Source organism: Cebus imitator, unplaced genomic scaffold (genome assembly GCF_001604975.1).
Source record: "Cebus imitator isolate Cc_AM_T3 unplaced genomic scaffold, Cebus_imitator-1.0 Scaffold53, whole genome shotgun sequence".
In the NCBI taxonomy this organism is placed as follows: Eukaryota; Metazoa; Chordata; class Mammalia; order Primates; family Cebidae; genus Cebus; species Cebus imitator.
The window spans coordinates 328,672-343,993 of NW_016107368.1; the positions used below are offsets into that span (position 1 = coordinate 328,672).

Here is a 15,322-nt window from a genome sequence, read left to right on the forward strand (position 1 = left end):
TTTTAAAGTTCTGAGAGTTAAGTGGAGCAAACAGTGAGTGTTGCGATATTCTCATAACTGTGAAAAGGCTTGAAAAACATGGAAAATGAATAATAATTGATTTAAAAATGTAAATAACTAAGTCATATTTTTGCCCTTTCCTGTCAAGATAACTGATTTCCTGATTGCTTTTGTCTATGCTATTCAAGACCCAAATGACTGCAGAAGTTTATTCATTTCTTTATCTCTTCCTTTATGGATATAAAACACTAGAAAATTATTATTAGGTCTTACACTGGACCAGGTTGTCACCAGTTAAAGTCAATGAAAGAGAAGCAATTGGATATTCTGGCCCAGATGAGAAGCTGATTATTTTATTTAATTAACCCAGAAAAGATTACATTTAAATTCTAGATATTATCAACAATAATTCTGCAAACAGACTCCCCTTTTTACCCCAAACCACGTCAGGAACATCTTCATTGAGGTCCAGTCCCATTATGGAATCTCATTAACTAACCACACGGGCTGTTCTGTTTCATCAGCAATGAAACAGAACATCAACATCAACAACATCAGCAATGGAGGCAGTTTCCTGCTATAGAGAGAAGTCGTCAGGCTCTGGAGGTAGTTCTTCCAATCACTTCAATGTCTTCCTTATCGTCTTTGTGCTTCGGTAGTAAAGAGGCATAATCATAATATCTATTTCTCATGGTTGTTGCTTTAAATGAGACTATATCTATAAAGCACTTAGGTACAAAAGTGTTTGCTAGAATATTTATTAATATTATCTTTTTGATTGGCCAAAAGTCTTTTCTCAGAAAGAGGAATCCCATTTCCCATTATTAGCAGCAAAAGAGTCTATCGGGTATAACTATCTCTCTGTTTAAAGGGTGATTTCAGGGCAGTCTTGGAGCCCAGTGGGCAAATCTCACAGAGTCTGTGTTTCCTTTGTTAATTATTTATTCTTGTTTTTAGAACTACCATGCACACTGTATGTGGAGAAACCATATTTAAAGAATTGAAGTAAAATAAAACATTCAACACTGAAACTGTAGTGAGCACATTGACTTCTGATGGCTCAGAAGCCATTTCAGGATTCTGTGGTCGCTTGTCCTCCCCACCCCCGAGTGTGGTATAAGACTGGATCTCCCCAATATTAATCTAGTGAAATATCCCTGTGTGAATCCTGTATGAACTGCTGTCCCTGACATAGGTTGAGTGAAAAAAAGGAAGCTGGAGAGGCTGATGAAACTTGTCTCACCTGTGGACCCAGGTTGAAGAGTGCAGATGTTCCAATGCTCTGTCTCTATCTTCTAGGCCTGGCGGTCATGGAATGAAGGACATCTGATCTCTAGCCTCCCTGCTGGGTATCCATGTTGGAGCCAAGACCTGAGGAGAAGACCCATGTGGCTATTGCTAGAACTCCTCTGGACCCAGCACTTCAGAAGCAGGACTGTGCTTCCAAACAATGACTTTGTGTGAATGTTAGCAAAGAGATCTGTCCTTCACGAACCCAGTCTTCGACCCACCTGAGTCTACTAGCAGAATAGAGGACTGCACTCCCCACAGAAAAGGTGCTGTTGATAAGCAGCATCAGTGAGTGACCCTCTGCTGCAACACACTGACCACCAGATGGTAGGGCTGCCAGTGATACCAATCAAGAGCTAGAGAATGTGGGGCCCGAGATGGCTCTTGTTTTTCTCTTGTTTTTCTCAAAAATGACCAGGACTGATCCTTTGGTCTCCATGAGTCCCTGGCCTTCTTAGAATGCACAGTAGTGATCTGGAGTCATGAAATTTGAATATCAGAAGGATTTTTTTTTGTTATGTACATAATGGGTTACATATACACACTCTTACTTTCACATATGTTCTAGAAAAGAAATTAAGTCAGCGATATCAATACATGCAGTGAGTTCAAAAGAATGGGAGAAGAGAGAGTAGGAGTGTTTAAACTTCCTTAAGGAAGATTTTACAGAAGGGATTTTGGCAAGTCCTTGAGGATTTTCCTCGTTCAAATTTTCTCCATCAAGTCAAACAAATTATTATCAGCTGTTACCTGAACATTGTTGGAAAGTACAAAAATTGTCTTGAATTATTTTAGTGACATTTTTCTTCTAGTTTGACAGAGACCGATGTAAAGCTCATACCAGCCCAGAGACAAGCCACCTGTCTGAGTACCTTTAATATGCATTAAAAGTAGTGGTACACATGATAATAACTTAATATTACTCTAAACACTGGAGGCCTCTCTTCCCACAGTTTGCCATGCAGAACATCTAATTCTACCCATGAGGGGCAAAAGCCAGTGAAAACAGAAAAGGGTTATTCACCCCGCAGGGATCACAGGAAGAACCATGAGGACGGGCCAGGGAGTTGGGGGTGTTCAGCTCAGTTTTAGACCTGGCACAGTTTTCCCATGCAAAACCCTTCCTCTTCAGACTTCCACCTCATTAGTTCCCTGGCCTCATTTCTGCCCTGACAAGGTGTTCTATAAACACAGTCCATTAAAGAAAATTCTTAAAATGTGTCCATGAATCCCCTTGGGTAAATGACGAAAGTTTTATACTTTCACAGTGACGACCTTGATTATATTCCTGGAAAGCATATATCTAGTAAAACTCATCACTCTATTCCAAGGTACCAAATAGACCTGGAAGGTAAGTAAAAGCGGTTTGCTTGCTATTCAAGTGTGGCTTCCAGCCAAGCTGCTGACTCTCAGCCACTCCTTTATAGACATTCTGGAGCTGCCACACTTATGCCTGATGGTGTGCACATGCTGAAAAAACACAGTTTGCATAACCCTTTACCAAAGTCTCTGGGGGCTGGAAAACAAACAGCAGTTGCATGACATTTCCACTGAGAAGCTGATGAGATTTAAGATTTTCTTCTGCTCACAATAGCAATACAAAATTTTGCAAGTAATTGCAGGAGGTTAGGGAATCTCTGAAGCACATGTATGGAACCCGGGAAATCCACAGATGCCAAGCTAAGCCCCCATGTGTTAACAGGAAAGGACCAAGGAAGAAATGGACACCGGGGTGTTTAAGTACCTCAGATGGGCCATGCGTAGAAATGACAAATTCTTTTTAATTGTCTCTCCCTTCCTCTTCCCTTTCTCTTTCTCTCCCTTTTATTTCCTACCTTAAGAATAAATTCTATATTTTAGTCGTGTTTTTTTGCCTGGATAAAAGTAGTCACTGTTGGGGCTTAAGTGTGACATTTTGAGACAAAAGACAGAGAATTCTGCCATAATGTGACACACGTTTCAAAAATCACTGCACTATACAAAATCATAAACTCAAAAACCACACGCTTACAGGAAAATGAGATTAGGAGCACAGCACTCAAAAACTTCATCAGTGACACTAAAAAAGAAGATAGCAACCTAATTTAAAAAGACAGCTGCTTTAGACATGTTAAATGGTTAAGAAATACACAAATGCTAGAATAAATACATTGTTTTACCTAGAAAAAGACTTGAAGTTTGTTCATGGAGTTGGGTGTTGGGAGGGTTACAGTTTGTGAGTTCCTGAGACGTGGCGAAGGAGAGTTCTCTGGGATGGAAAATTGTGACGCCAGATGTAGATGGGTGTGGCTCATTATACATGCGTGAACTGAGGATGTTGGTGACTGTTGGAGGTATGACGACATCTTATGTATTCCTACATGGCTCAGTTCAGTTGGATGCAGTTTTCTTTATTCATCTAGCATTTCTTGCGGATAAAATTAAACATAAGGAAACACAAAGTTCTTGTTATATTCAAATTGTTCATTGATATATTAATCCCATTGGAATATATTATCATTTTCAAAATGAGCCTTATAGCAGGAGTGATTGTACTCAGATTATAAAAATAATTATAATTTAAAGAGTAAGCAGCCCTTCAAACCCCAATGATATGATGCTGTAAAGGTAGCAATAACGTTAATATTTCTGAGCAGTGAATAATTTACTTTGCCTAGTGGCTCAAATACTTTTGGGCCTCCTTGCTCCCACCCTAAGGTTCATCTCCACACAGTGATGAATTCAAATGAAATGCAAATTGGGATCCATAACTTTGAACCATGCTGTCAATCCTGAGTGAAGTTTTCTCAGGGCTAGGAAGGAGCTTTTACAACACACACCAGACTTTCTGGAACATCCTCACTATAGGTTTTTTATCCCTGAAGTCCATACCATGTGGCAGCTACACTAATCATACTTCCCTCCTTTGTCCATACTTCTTTATATCCTCTACCTGCACCTCCCCAAAGCCCAACCAAATTCCAACCTTTGCTGGATCTTTTTTTCTTATCACCCTTTCCTCTCTTTCCCACTTTTCCTACTTTTTCCCCCCAAGATTAAGAATCCCATACCTATGTATGTTACTTTCCTACTGCTGCTGTAACAAATTACCATAAACACTTCAAAGAGATGGGCGTCTTTTCAAGTAAGGACAAAACAGCATGCATTTATTACCTTACATTTCTGAAGGTCAGAAGTAATAACTCAAAATGAGCGTTATGGGACTAAAGTCAAGGTGTTGGCAGGGCTGCATTCTTTTCGAAGGCTCCATGGAAGAATCTGTTTCTTACTTTTCCCAGACTCTAGAAGCCACCTGTATTCCTTGGCTTCTGGCCCCACATCACTCCAACTTCCACCTCTGACATCACAGCTCCTTCTTTTACTTTGACCCTCCTGTCTTCCTGTTATAAAGGCTCCTGTGATTGCATTGGGCCCACAGGATAATCCAGAATAATCTTCCCATCTCAAAATCTTTAATTTATTCACATCAGCAAAGTCCCCTTTGTCATGTAAGGTAACATTTTCACAGGTTCCAGGGATTAGGGCATGGATATCTTTGGGGCATTAGTAAATCTGTCACACCAGAGATGATATCCAAAATGCTTAAAAACTAATGTGCCATTTAAGGTAGAAATTCCAACTTTCAGAAAGGCTTCTGGTCATAGTGCTGGAGCAAGACTCTGAAACCCCTGATGCACTCGTAGATGGATTATGGAGAGGGTTGGGATGTCTCAGGGAGGGACTGGGATGTCTAACATAGTGGTGAGTCACTCCAGGGCCAGAAGCAATGGTTCTCTCCAGGCAATACAAAAGATCTTTGGCTTTTTTTCTTTTTTAAACCACCAGTACAACTACAACCATGTATTCTGGCTGAACACTGACCTGTCCATTCTGTTCCTTCTCTGATCAGTTTAGCCTCCCTATGCTTCTTTAAGTTTTCCCCTTCATCCTCATCCATGATTAGCATGCGAACCTCCTGGGATGTTATCACATGCTATACTTAGCCTTTTTGTCTCATCTAATCTCATCACAACCTTATGATTAGATTCTGTACTTATCTTCCTTTTGCAATTACACACACAGGATCATATGTGCTATTAATTGGTAGAACCTGGATTTGACCTCAAGCTTTAGAAAATGACCTCCTAACCACTGTAAGTGTATTCAAGGAGATGCATATCTGTTCAGGTGGATTAGGAGAGCATGTACAAAGACCATACAGGCAATGTGGAGGCACCAAGTGCAACCCTTTGTCCACATGCATTCATAAGTTTGTGCAGAACCCTGTCCTATAGAATATAACTATTACATGGAGGAATTCTTGATCATATTGTATGAACTCTTGCCTACTATGTAAGGCAAAACCTGTATACTCTTGAATAGACATTCTATAATAAAAAGATTAGTCAACTACAGAGCAAATCAAGTCAAAACTCCAATTTTTCTTGGCTACATAACAGTCTAGAATAAAGTATGGTATTCTAAAGTATGTAATGAAATAAATGAATGAATAAATAAAATCCATAGTCAAGAGTTTTATTTATATGACCTAACTAATTATGGTACATGACTTTCTAGCTAGAATATTATATTCAACTTTCTCAAATGGGTTAGAGTCGCAGGGACAAGAGAAGCAGAAGAAAGGATGATAAAACCATTTCTGGATTTTAGGTCTTTAATTAACCTCTACCCGGTCACAGATGCAGTTAGAAATATGTTGCTCACACCCAGAGGAAACAGTATCTAACAGAACAAAGTAATACTACCATAAGAGAAAATGAATCATTTATGGGTATATTTTATTTTGCTGATTGGAAATATTTTTGGTTTGGACAAGATTGAGCATTAGTAAGTTTCACTCATTTAATTGATGTATTATATAGAAGAGATGGATATTAGATAATTTTTTAGATAATGGTAGAGTGAGATCTTGTTTGAGAAGGACAGAATTTCTATAGAGTCCCTTAGAGTCAATTATAATATTAATAAATCAGATTGTTAAGTAACATGTCAGAAGCCAAAATAAATGTTTAGTTAAAGATGCTTTGGTGAACAGTTGGAAGCAAATTCTATTTTAAACTCTTGAAACTTAACCTAAAATATTCTTGCAAATTTGGAAAATACCTCTTTATTTAAAATTTCCTAAAAGATAGCCTCTCCTCCTACTTTTATGATGGAATACTGGATGATTTTAGTCAAAAGACATAATTATTACCATAAGAAAAAGTCCTGCATGAAAGTACATGTTGCCTTTACTCATTATCAAAGTGCCCTTATGACTATCAGAGAGAACAGGTAAGATGCCAGGGGAGGTTGAGAAAAAGAAATCAAAGTGTTTTTGTTTACTTTTTTGAAGTCTTATAGTACCTATACATACTTTTTAATTCATGCTGAAAATTGGAATTCACCCATTCTCTCTTTTTCCTGTCAAAGGTGCAGATAGGGCACATTTCGTTGACTCCATCAATCCCTGCCCCCACACATTAGCACATGCACACGTATACCTAGCCAGTGGAAAAGAAAAAAGAGTTACTCACATTCATCCATTTTACGAAGATTTCCAGGCTGCAATGGGAGGGCTTTACCTCTCCCTGAAGGATGAATAAATAGGTAGCTTAACTGGCAATCTGTTCTCATTCAAGCTGAAGTGAAAACGAGACCAAGGTCTTGCTCTACTAATGGTACTTATGAGATCCAGTCCTGGCAACATGGAAAGGATAGTCATCTGTCTGATAGTCATCTTCTTGGGTACATTGGTCCATAAATCAAGTTCCCAAGGTCAAGATCGCCACATGATTAGAATGCGTCAACTTATAGATATTGTTGATCAGCTGAAAAGTTATGTGAATGACTTGGTAAGACCATATTTGTCACCAAAAAATTGAAATCATACTTTTCAATTAATATAAAAGGAGGTTTTGACTTATAAAAATAACTCAGAATAACTTTTCTTTTGCTCTAGGACCCCGAATTTCTGCCAGCTCCAGAAGATGTAGAGGTAAGACTAGTTGAATTTATTTCTGAAAATACATTTGACATGCTTGTAAATCCAATATGAAAGGCATTAGCATGATTATATAGGAGCATACTGAATTTTAATGAATTTAGCAGTCTAATAATTGATAAAATATTTATTTATATTTTGTTTATTCACTGATTTACCAAAAACCAGCTAATAAAATGCAATATTATATTTTTCATAAACTATATTTATCTTCAAGAATCTTTAAGAGTACTCCTTAGTAGTATTGCTGAGACAGAATAACAAAACTAGAAATCTATAATCAGTTTCTGAACAATGCACAGCTAGTTACTTTTTAAGAGGCCTTGGGCAGAAAAGCTCTTAAGCCTTCTTTGTTATCCTACTTAAGAAACATAGATACATACCATAGGAAGCGGAATTAACCTTTTAATAACAAGATAAAAAAAGAAAGAATTAGATTACAGGGACAGCATGGAGAAATGGTGGTGTGGAAATCAAAGCAAAGCCATCCTTTGGAATATAATTCACATATACCTTGGCCTCAGTGAATCTTGTCTTTGGCCTTCCGTGAGGTCTTTTGAAAGAACCATTTTCAACAATTCATCCCGTCTCTTAAGCCATTTAAATCCATTAGAATTCCAGGAAGAACTGGCCTGGCATATAGCTCAAGAGTGCTGTCCGCTGGTCTTTTTCTCCATGAACTTCTGTGATCTGATCTTCTGGTCTGGTACCCTGAAAGTATAAATGCAATTGGGGAAATGTTTTCATTGTCACAGACCTTTAATTGCATAAATTAGAATAACTATAAAAGTGCTACCAGTAATTGACTTCTTAAGTCTCACCACTTAAGAAGATACATTGCAAAGAAAACACTTATCGTAAATGACTATGTGTAAAAGTTTAGAAAGTGAATGAGTCACAACTATTGCTTTTCTCTAAAATTCACTCTCTAGCTCTGAACCTAACCACTCTCATTTACTAGGTCCTTTTCTAATAAGCAGCATCTAAAATGAAAGTAGCACATTCAGCTTATTGGAAAGACTTTTCCAATAAGTGAAAATATTTCTTAATCAATGTGCCTAATTACGAAAACATACATTTCTAGCATCTCACGAAACTTGTTTAACTGTTATGGTTAGAGTCCTTTCCAGAGTTTCCTGGCTGTAGTCTATAACTTGCAAAATAAGAAATAGAAAAGATATTCCACTTTCTAACCTGAGTTGAACCAAAGGGTACTTGCTTTATATGTGTTGTTAATGAAATATTTTTTTTTATCTTACATCATAATGAGAGAATTTTGTCTCAGTGATACTATATTTACCTGATAATCTGATGAAGCAATTCTAGCTATGATGTAATGAGTAATAGTGTAACTTAGATCTTTAAGTTATACTAGTAGGCAAACTCAGGAAGGAAGAAATAGTTCAAGGCCACGTTAGCATTATATCAAGCTAGCATCAAAGCAGGGTCTGTAAGAGATTTAAAAAAATTAAAAAGTTTAATGAAAATAAAACCATCTAATGTTGCATGTATATAGTAATTATCTAAGATCTCTAATTGGCCTAGCCAGACAGCTTTTTTTTCTTCTTTTCCTTTCCGTCTAATCATAAAACCACTTTGTCAACCGGTGGTAGTTTTTGTACCCCAGAAAACATTTGGCATTGGCTGGAAAAATTTCTGGTTATCACACTTGGAGGTAGAAATGGGGATGCTCCTGGTATCTAGTAGGTAGAAGCCAGGCACTAAACATTCTAGAATGCAGAAGACATCCCTGACAGCAAAGAATTATCTAGCCCCCAGTGTCAATAGTGTCACTGTTGAGAAACCCTGATATAAACCTAGTTTGTGTGTAGGACAAAGGTAATCTTGTCTAATTAGCAAGACTTCTTAGTATGAATGGCCAGGGCTTTCTTTGCTAAAGGAAAAAAAATGTAAAAAATAGGTCGCAGGTGGATGAGGTGGCTCTTGCCTGTAATCCCAATGCCTGCAATCCATTTGGAAAGCCAAAGTTGGAGGATTGCTTGAGGTCAGGAGTTTGAGACCAACCTGGGCAAAACAGTGAGACATCCTGTTTCTGCAAAAGGAGGTAAAAATTTTCAAATATTCAATTGCAAAACAACAAAGCCAGTGTGACTCCTCGCAAAAGCAGCGTTTGACTTGTTTTTCAGCTGAAGAAAGGAATGGTTTGTTAATTCTTGCTCTGACTTCACTACCATTCCTTCTAGTCTGCAAAACTAACGTAGGAGCAGAAAACTCCTGATGTTCTCATATATTAAAGCATGAGGGAAACAAAGCCTTTCCTTTGGAATCTGCCGTCACCAAGGCATAGCAAAGGAAAGTAATGGTTATGCTTCCAGATGGTGCTAAATATGGGCCTGGGCATCCTGTAGACTCCTTTAGGGCACCTGAGGCTGCCTAAATCAAGGTTAATCTTTTCATTCTCCTTCTCAGTATACCCTTAAGGCAGTTTAGCAGTGACAGCCCCTCTGCTTCTTTTCCTCTTTTGAGGCTAACTTTGATGTATATATAAAACCAATTCCAACAGTTATTTATCCTGGACCACACTGCTAGACACATCTCTGCTGCTTGCAGAACAAAAGAAAACAAAACACCATTGTCTATTAACACAGGTAAACAGGAAGGGTGGGAGAGAAAGCATAGCCCAGTCAATATGGGCGTCAGTGTCCAGGTGCCATTCAAAGGCTTTCAGAAAAAAATTTCAGTTGTTTTTAGAACTGAAATTGTAGTTGTACAATTTCAGTGCTTTGAGTACTGGTACTGACCATTCCTGGCAATATTGTCTCAAGGGAGTTCATTTGGCAGGGCCCCTCTACTTCTTTGGAACCTAATTTTCTTTCAGCATACACATGTAAATGTTAACTCAGCAAAATGAGCCGCTGTGAGAAATGCTGGTTTTTCAGATCATCACGGATGAAGCAGTCAGTATTTTCAGTTTCAGCTGGAAAATTTACCTCTTTAAATATGAATATTATTTTTTTCCAGTAAGTTAAGCCGGTTGTGGTCAAAAAGAAGAGAAAAGAAAAAACTTCAACAAACATGAACGTGTGGTTTTCAAGGAAAAAAAGTGCTATAATGAACATTTATAAATAGTTTCTATTAAATAAGCATTTTGGCAAACATATGGAAAGGACACCACCTTGCCCTTATGAGAGGCAATCTGCCCTGATATAAGGAAACCAGATAAGCTGGTTCTCGGCTTGTGGCTATATATGCAAAGTGAACCTGATAGGTTTGTATCTTAGAGATGCATGTTATTAATCAACATTCATACTGGGTAAGCATATGGGTTGGAAAATGCAAAGCAGGCCAGATGCTGTGTTCAGCTGATTGTCCCTAAGAAGACTCAGGTAATATTGTTACGTATAGGCCTGCCTTTGTAGGGACTGGGAGGGATTGAGGTTTCTGGTTATAAGGTAGTCACTTCCATATGTATTACTGAAATGAAAATATATCAACTTCAGGGGTAAAATAGCATCATATACACAATTTTTTTTTCTTTTTTGAGATGGAGTCTCACTCTGTTGCCCAGGCTGGAGTGCAGTGGTGCAATCTCGGCTCACTGCAAACTTTGCCTCCGAGTTCAAGTGATTTTCCTGCCTCAGCCTCCTGAGTAGCTGGGATTACAGGTGCCCACCACTGCGCCCAGTTAATTTTTGTATTTTTAGTAAAGACGGGATTTCACCATTTTGCCCAGGCTGGTCTTGAACTCCTGACCTTGTGATCCACCTGCCTCACCCTCCCAAAGTGTTGAAATTACAGGCGTGAGCCACCATGCCTGGCCACACGTTTTCCGAAAGAAAAAAGTAAATCGGATACAAATAAATTGGATATGAGCTTTTCGATCAGCATTAAACATGTTTTCAACAAGTCAGTATATATTTGGTTCTTCCAGTAAATTCCATTTCCTTTCCAGTTTGATTGCTAAGATTTTGGCTTATTTGTTAGTCATTAGTTATTTTGCCAAACCAAGAGATAAGTGTTTGATGCTTATTTTGTCCACTCCTCCATTCTCCGAGACCCTACTCTTACCTTCTAAGAAATGACCTTCCCTCCCATTGGTTGGGCAAGCCTCAAATTGTTCCTCAACTGCTTGATTCAGGCAGAATCCTACCCTAACTGAGCTGAGAGTATGAAAAGGGTTTTAGAAAAGTCATGTGTGATCTATGGCAAGTGTATTAAATCTTAGATGTAAAATATGCCATCAGAGATAGGTATCTGCTTCCTTTCCCCAAAGGAGGGTCTTTAATTCATTTACTTCATGTTATGTTAACTTCACAAATATATATTGATCATTCACTGGCAACACACTATGCCTGGTGCTGTGCAGAATAAAATGCGGCTGAAGACATGTCATGATAGGTACATTATAGAAACTGCAAACAAATGAAAAATATTCTTCTTCAAACTACAACATAATTTACCCAAAGCTGCCACTAGTCACAGTGTAAGTTTTACAGCCTCATAATTCAGCAAATGCGCTCCTAAACCGAACTAATGCTCCCCTATAAAACACAAAGGTCTTGTCCACCACCCAGAGATCAAAATGGTCCTCTGTATAGCATCAGGAATAAAGCATTGTGAAGAAGTGAGGCTCTTTTCTCTCTTATCTGCGAGGCAGGGGATTATCCCTTTTCCCCATCCCAAAGAGTAAATAGGAGGTGAAATCATTCATCACTTGTCTGTTGAAACAAGGTAACACAAGACATTGCAGTAGAGATAGAAATACAGGATTGGGAAAATCATCTTTTACTTTCCGAATAATGTTTGTTAACATATATACAAATTATTTCTCTTTCAGACAAACTGTGAGTGGTCAGCTTTTTCATGTTTTCAGAAGGCCCAACTAAAGTCCGCAAACACAGGAGACAATGAAAGGATAATCAATGTGTCAATTAAAAAGCTGAAGAGGAAACCACCTTCCACAAAAGCAGAGAGAAGACAGAAACACAGACTAGTAAGATTGTCATCTGTCATCTATCTTATTTGTACTTATAAACTATATCTCTTGCATTACATAAACACACACACACACACACACACACACACACACACACACACCTGTAACCAGACCTGCTGGTGTCTTCCTTACTTATAGTTATGCCTTATTATACATGGTGCATTTTAAGAAGTAGGGTCACTCTTTTAAGTCCACAGACTTGAAAGTATTCAGAAACCCAATTAATTTCCTAGTAGTCCTTGGCAGCTGGAATGTGTTAAAATAGCTTCTCAAGGTGAGGAAGTCATTAGGCATAGAATCCAACTGTGATTTTGGAGTTAAGGAATATTTTCCTCTCATTTGGTCACATATAACTTGTGTTCTTATTAACAGGAGATAGATCCTTTCTGACAAGAAAAGAGCCTACAAGAGACTAGGGCAAATCTTAAACTTCGCCTTCTCTCTTGAATCATATTACTATCCTGTACATTAGCAGAGTCAGTAATGAATTAAAATAGGCAGGCCTCATTACTTGGCTGAGAAATTTTAGCAGTCCCTAGCTTTTTGGAGCCCTGAGATCCTCTTGTATATGCCAACTCATGAGCAATGTGGATACTCAAGAACATGAATAATTCAATGATTAATCAAAGCCAGTGGGAAAACACATAAAATAAATTACTCTCAAATTTTTAAAATTAGTTCTCCGCCAAAAAAATTCCACATGTGATTTAAATGAAATCTTAATTACATTATCAAAATGATTCTTATCTCCTTTGGTTGTTTGGCCAGGTGACCATGTGAAAACTATCCCTCTAAATCTTTCCTCAGAAAGAAAGGAGCTGAACATATTTTTGAAACTCATTAATTGGCAGTTTAGCAACTTAAAACTCTCCAGTTAAGCATCTTCATCTTACAGATGAGGAAAATGAGATCTCCGAGTTAAGTGACTAGCTTCAAGTTCTATACATAGTGTCAGAATGAGAATTAGAACTTATTTATATCTACTACCTTTTAGTGAAATGCTCTCACTACAACATCACACTGGCATTGAGATGCTAATAACTACCAAGCAGTGGCTTGGCATCTAGATAGGAATAAAGACAAAGAACATAAACAAAGAAATTTCTAAAATTATGTAAATGAGCAACACATATACGAAAAACTGTTCAATCTCCCTAGTAATCACATAAATTCCAATTAAAACAAGGAAATCCTGTTTTCTCCAATTAAAAATTTTAACAATACCCTATAATAAGAATGCTCCAAGTGAAAAGAGGTAAAACGCTTTACAATGTACATTGAAACCTTAAAATTTTTTACCCCTTTAATTTAGTAATTCTAGGAATTTATCAAATAAGCAAAGATGTATATGAAAAATTGTTTACAGAGATGTTCTTTGGAGTAATGTAGACAAAAATAAAAAGTTAGATGCGGCTGGGCGTGGTGGCTCATGCCTGTAATCCCAGCACTTTGGGAGGCCCAGACAGGTGGATCAATTGAGGTCAGTAGTTCGAGACCAGCCTAGCCAACATGGTGAAACTCCATCTCTACTAAAAACAAAAAAATTAGCCAGGCACCGTGGTGCATGCCTGTAATTTCAGCTACTTGGGAGGCTGACACAGAAGAATTGCTTGAACCCAGGAGGTGGAGGTTGCAGTGAGTGGAGATCACATCACTGCACTCCAGCCTGGGTGACAGAGCAAGACTGTCTCAAAAAAAAAAAAAAAAGTTAGACACAACCTATGTGTCCAAAAATAGTAAAAATTCCATCCTATGTTGGAATACAGAGCATCCACTATATGTCATATTTTTGAAGGCTATTTAACACTTAGAAAATGCCTGTGATATGTTAAATGTAATAAATAAGCAAATTATCAGTTGGTATAAATAATGTAATTACATAATAATTAAAAATACCCAAAACATGGAGATAATATACAGCAAAACATAGCAGTGGGATTCCTATCTCTGTGAATGGGATTACAAGAACTTTTTCCATTGTTACTTCCCAAGCAGTTTTATGTATTTCTCAAATGTTTTTCAGTGAACATAATGTATGTTTTTAACGATAAAAGTTTTAAAGAAACATTTTACTAAGAAAAAAAATTTAAAGAAGACTGTTACTTTTTCATCGATTTCTAGACATGCCCTTCGTGTGATTCTTATGAGAAAAAACCACCCAAAGAATTCCTAGAAAGATTCAAATCACTTCTCCAAAAGGTATCTACCTTAAATTTCATTTGATTTTCTAATTTATCTTTACCTGTCCAGATTTGCTTCGTAGTTACTCATGGTATACTATTTCCACAGATGATTCATCAACATCTCTCCTCTAGAACACATGGAAGTGAAGATTCCTGAGGATCTGACTTGCAGCTGGACACTATGTTACATACTCTAATATAGTAGTTAAACTTATTTCTTGGTATTCCAAGTGAAGGAGTACAATATATTAGCGATGGGAAAAAACACTCTTAAGTGTGCTAAGTCAGGATTATTTCCCCATAATGACTATGCAATAGTCTGATTTTCTATGTCATTGATTTCTATGACTTCTGAAGTTTTTACTTTATCTCACTGCCCAACTTTGACATTTCTTGGTTGAAGGAGAAGGCTAAAATTTTTAACCAAAAATACGGTTTTGACATGTATTGATTTTATATTAACCTTGAGTTTGATTACCACCAGAATATGGTCTATTATGATCATAACTTAAAACATATATACCTTCATTCAAGTTGAAAATATAGAAACATAGAAGCAAAATATGTAAAAGCAAAATGAAAAGTTAACATCTTTATTCTTTTAAGGAAATGAAAACTGAGTGTTTAAAAACTTATATCTGAATAGTTTTTTTTTTAATCTCAAAATGTCTAACATATAAATATATAATTTATTTATGTACCGGGGATACCAGATGGCCACAGAAGCCTTACTTCTTTATTGGGGTATATAAAAATAATTAAATACTATAAATATGAATATATTTATGGAATAGACTCTTAGTCAGTGGCAATAGAGTATTAAGAAGTTGATTTAATATTACCTTCCTCCAGCCCCCAGTCCCTTATAAGCTAACATTTTAAGCTTGTGGAAATGGTAATTTAAAGCTA

At 37.3% G+C, this 15,322-nt stretch overlaps 1 protein-coding gene and 1 long non-coding RNA gene across 2 annotated transcripts; one reads left to right on the forward strand and one right to left on the reverse strand.

Annotated features, from left to right (window-relative positions):
• Window positions 1-1,079: 1,079 nt before the first annotated feature.
• LOC108304184 lies at window positions 1,080-6,725 on the reverse strand. Its single transcript, XR_005200265.1, has 3 exons — window positions 6,647-6,725; window positions 3,450-3,697; window positions 1,080-1,371 (listed from the first exon to the last, which is right to left on the reverse strand). It is a non-coding gene; the product is annotated as an uncharacterized LOC108304184 (long non-coding RNA).
• A 185-nt stretch (window positions 6,726-6,910) lies between these two features.
• Window positions 6,911-14,697, forward strand: IL21 (interleukin 21). Its single transcript, XM_017528227.2, has 5 exons — window positions 6,911-7,124; window positions 7,232-7,267; window positions 12,072-12,227; window positions 14,352-14,429; window positions 14,520-14,697. Exons 1-5 carry the CDS (start codon window positions 6,948-6,950, stop codon window positions 14,568-14,570), a joined length of 498 nt encoding a protein of 165 aa, XP_017383716.1. The 5' UTR covers window positions 6,911-6,947; the 3' UTR covers window positions 14,571-14,697.
• The last annotated feature ends 625 nt before the right edge of the window (window positions 14,698-15,322 follow it).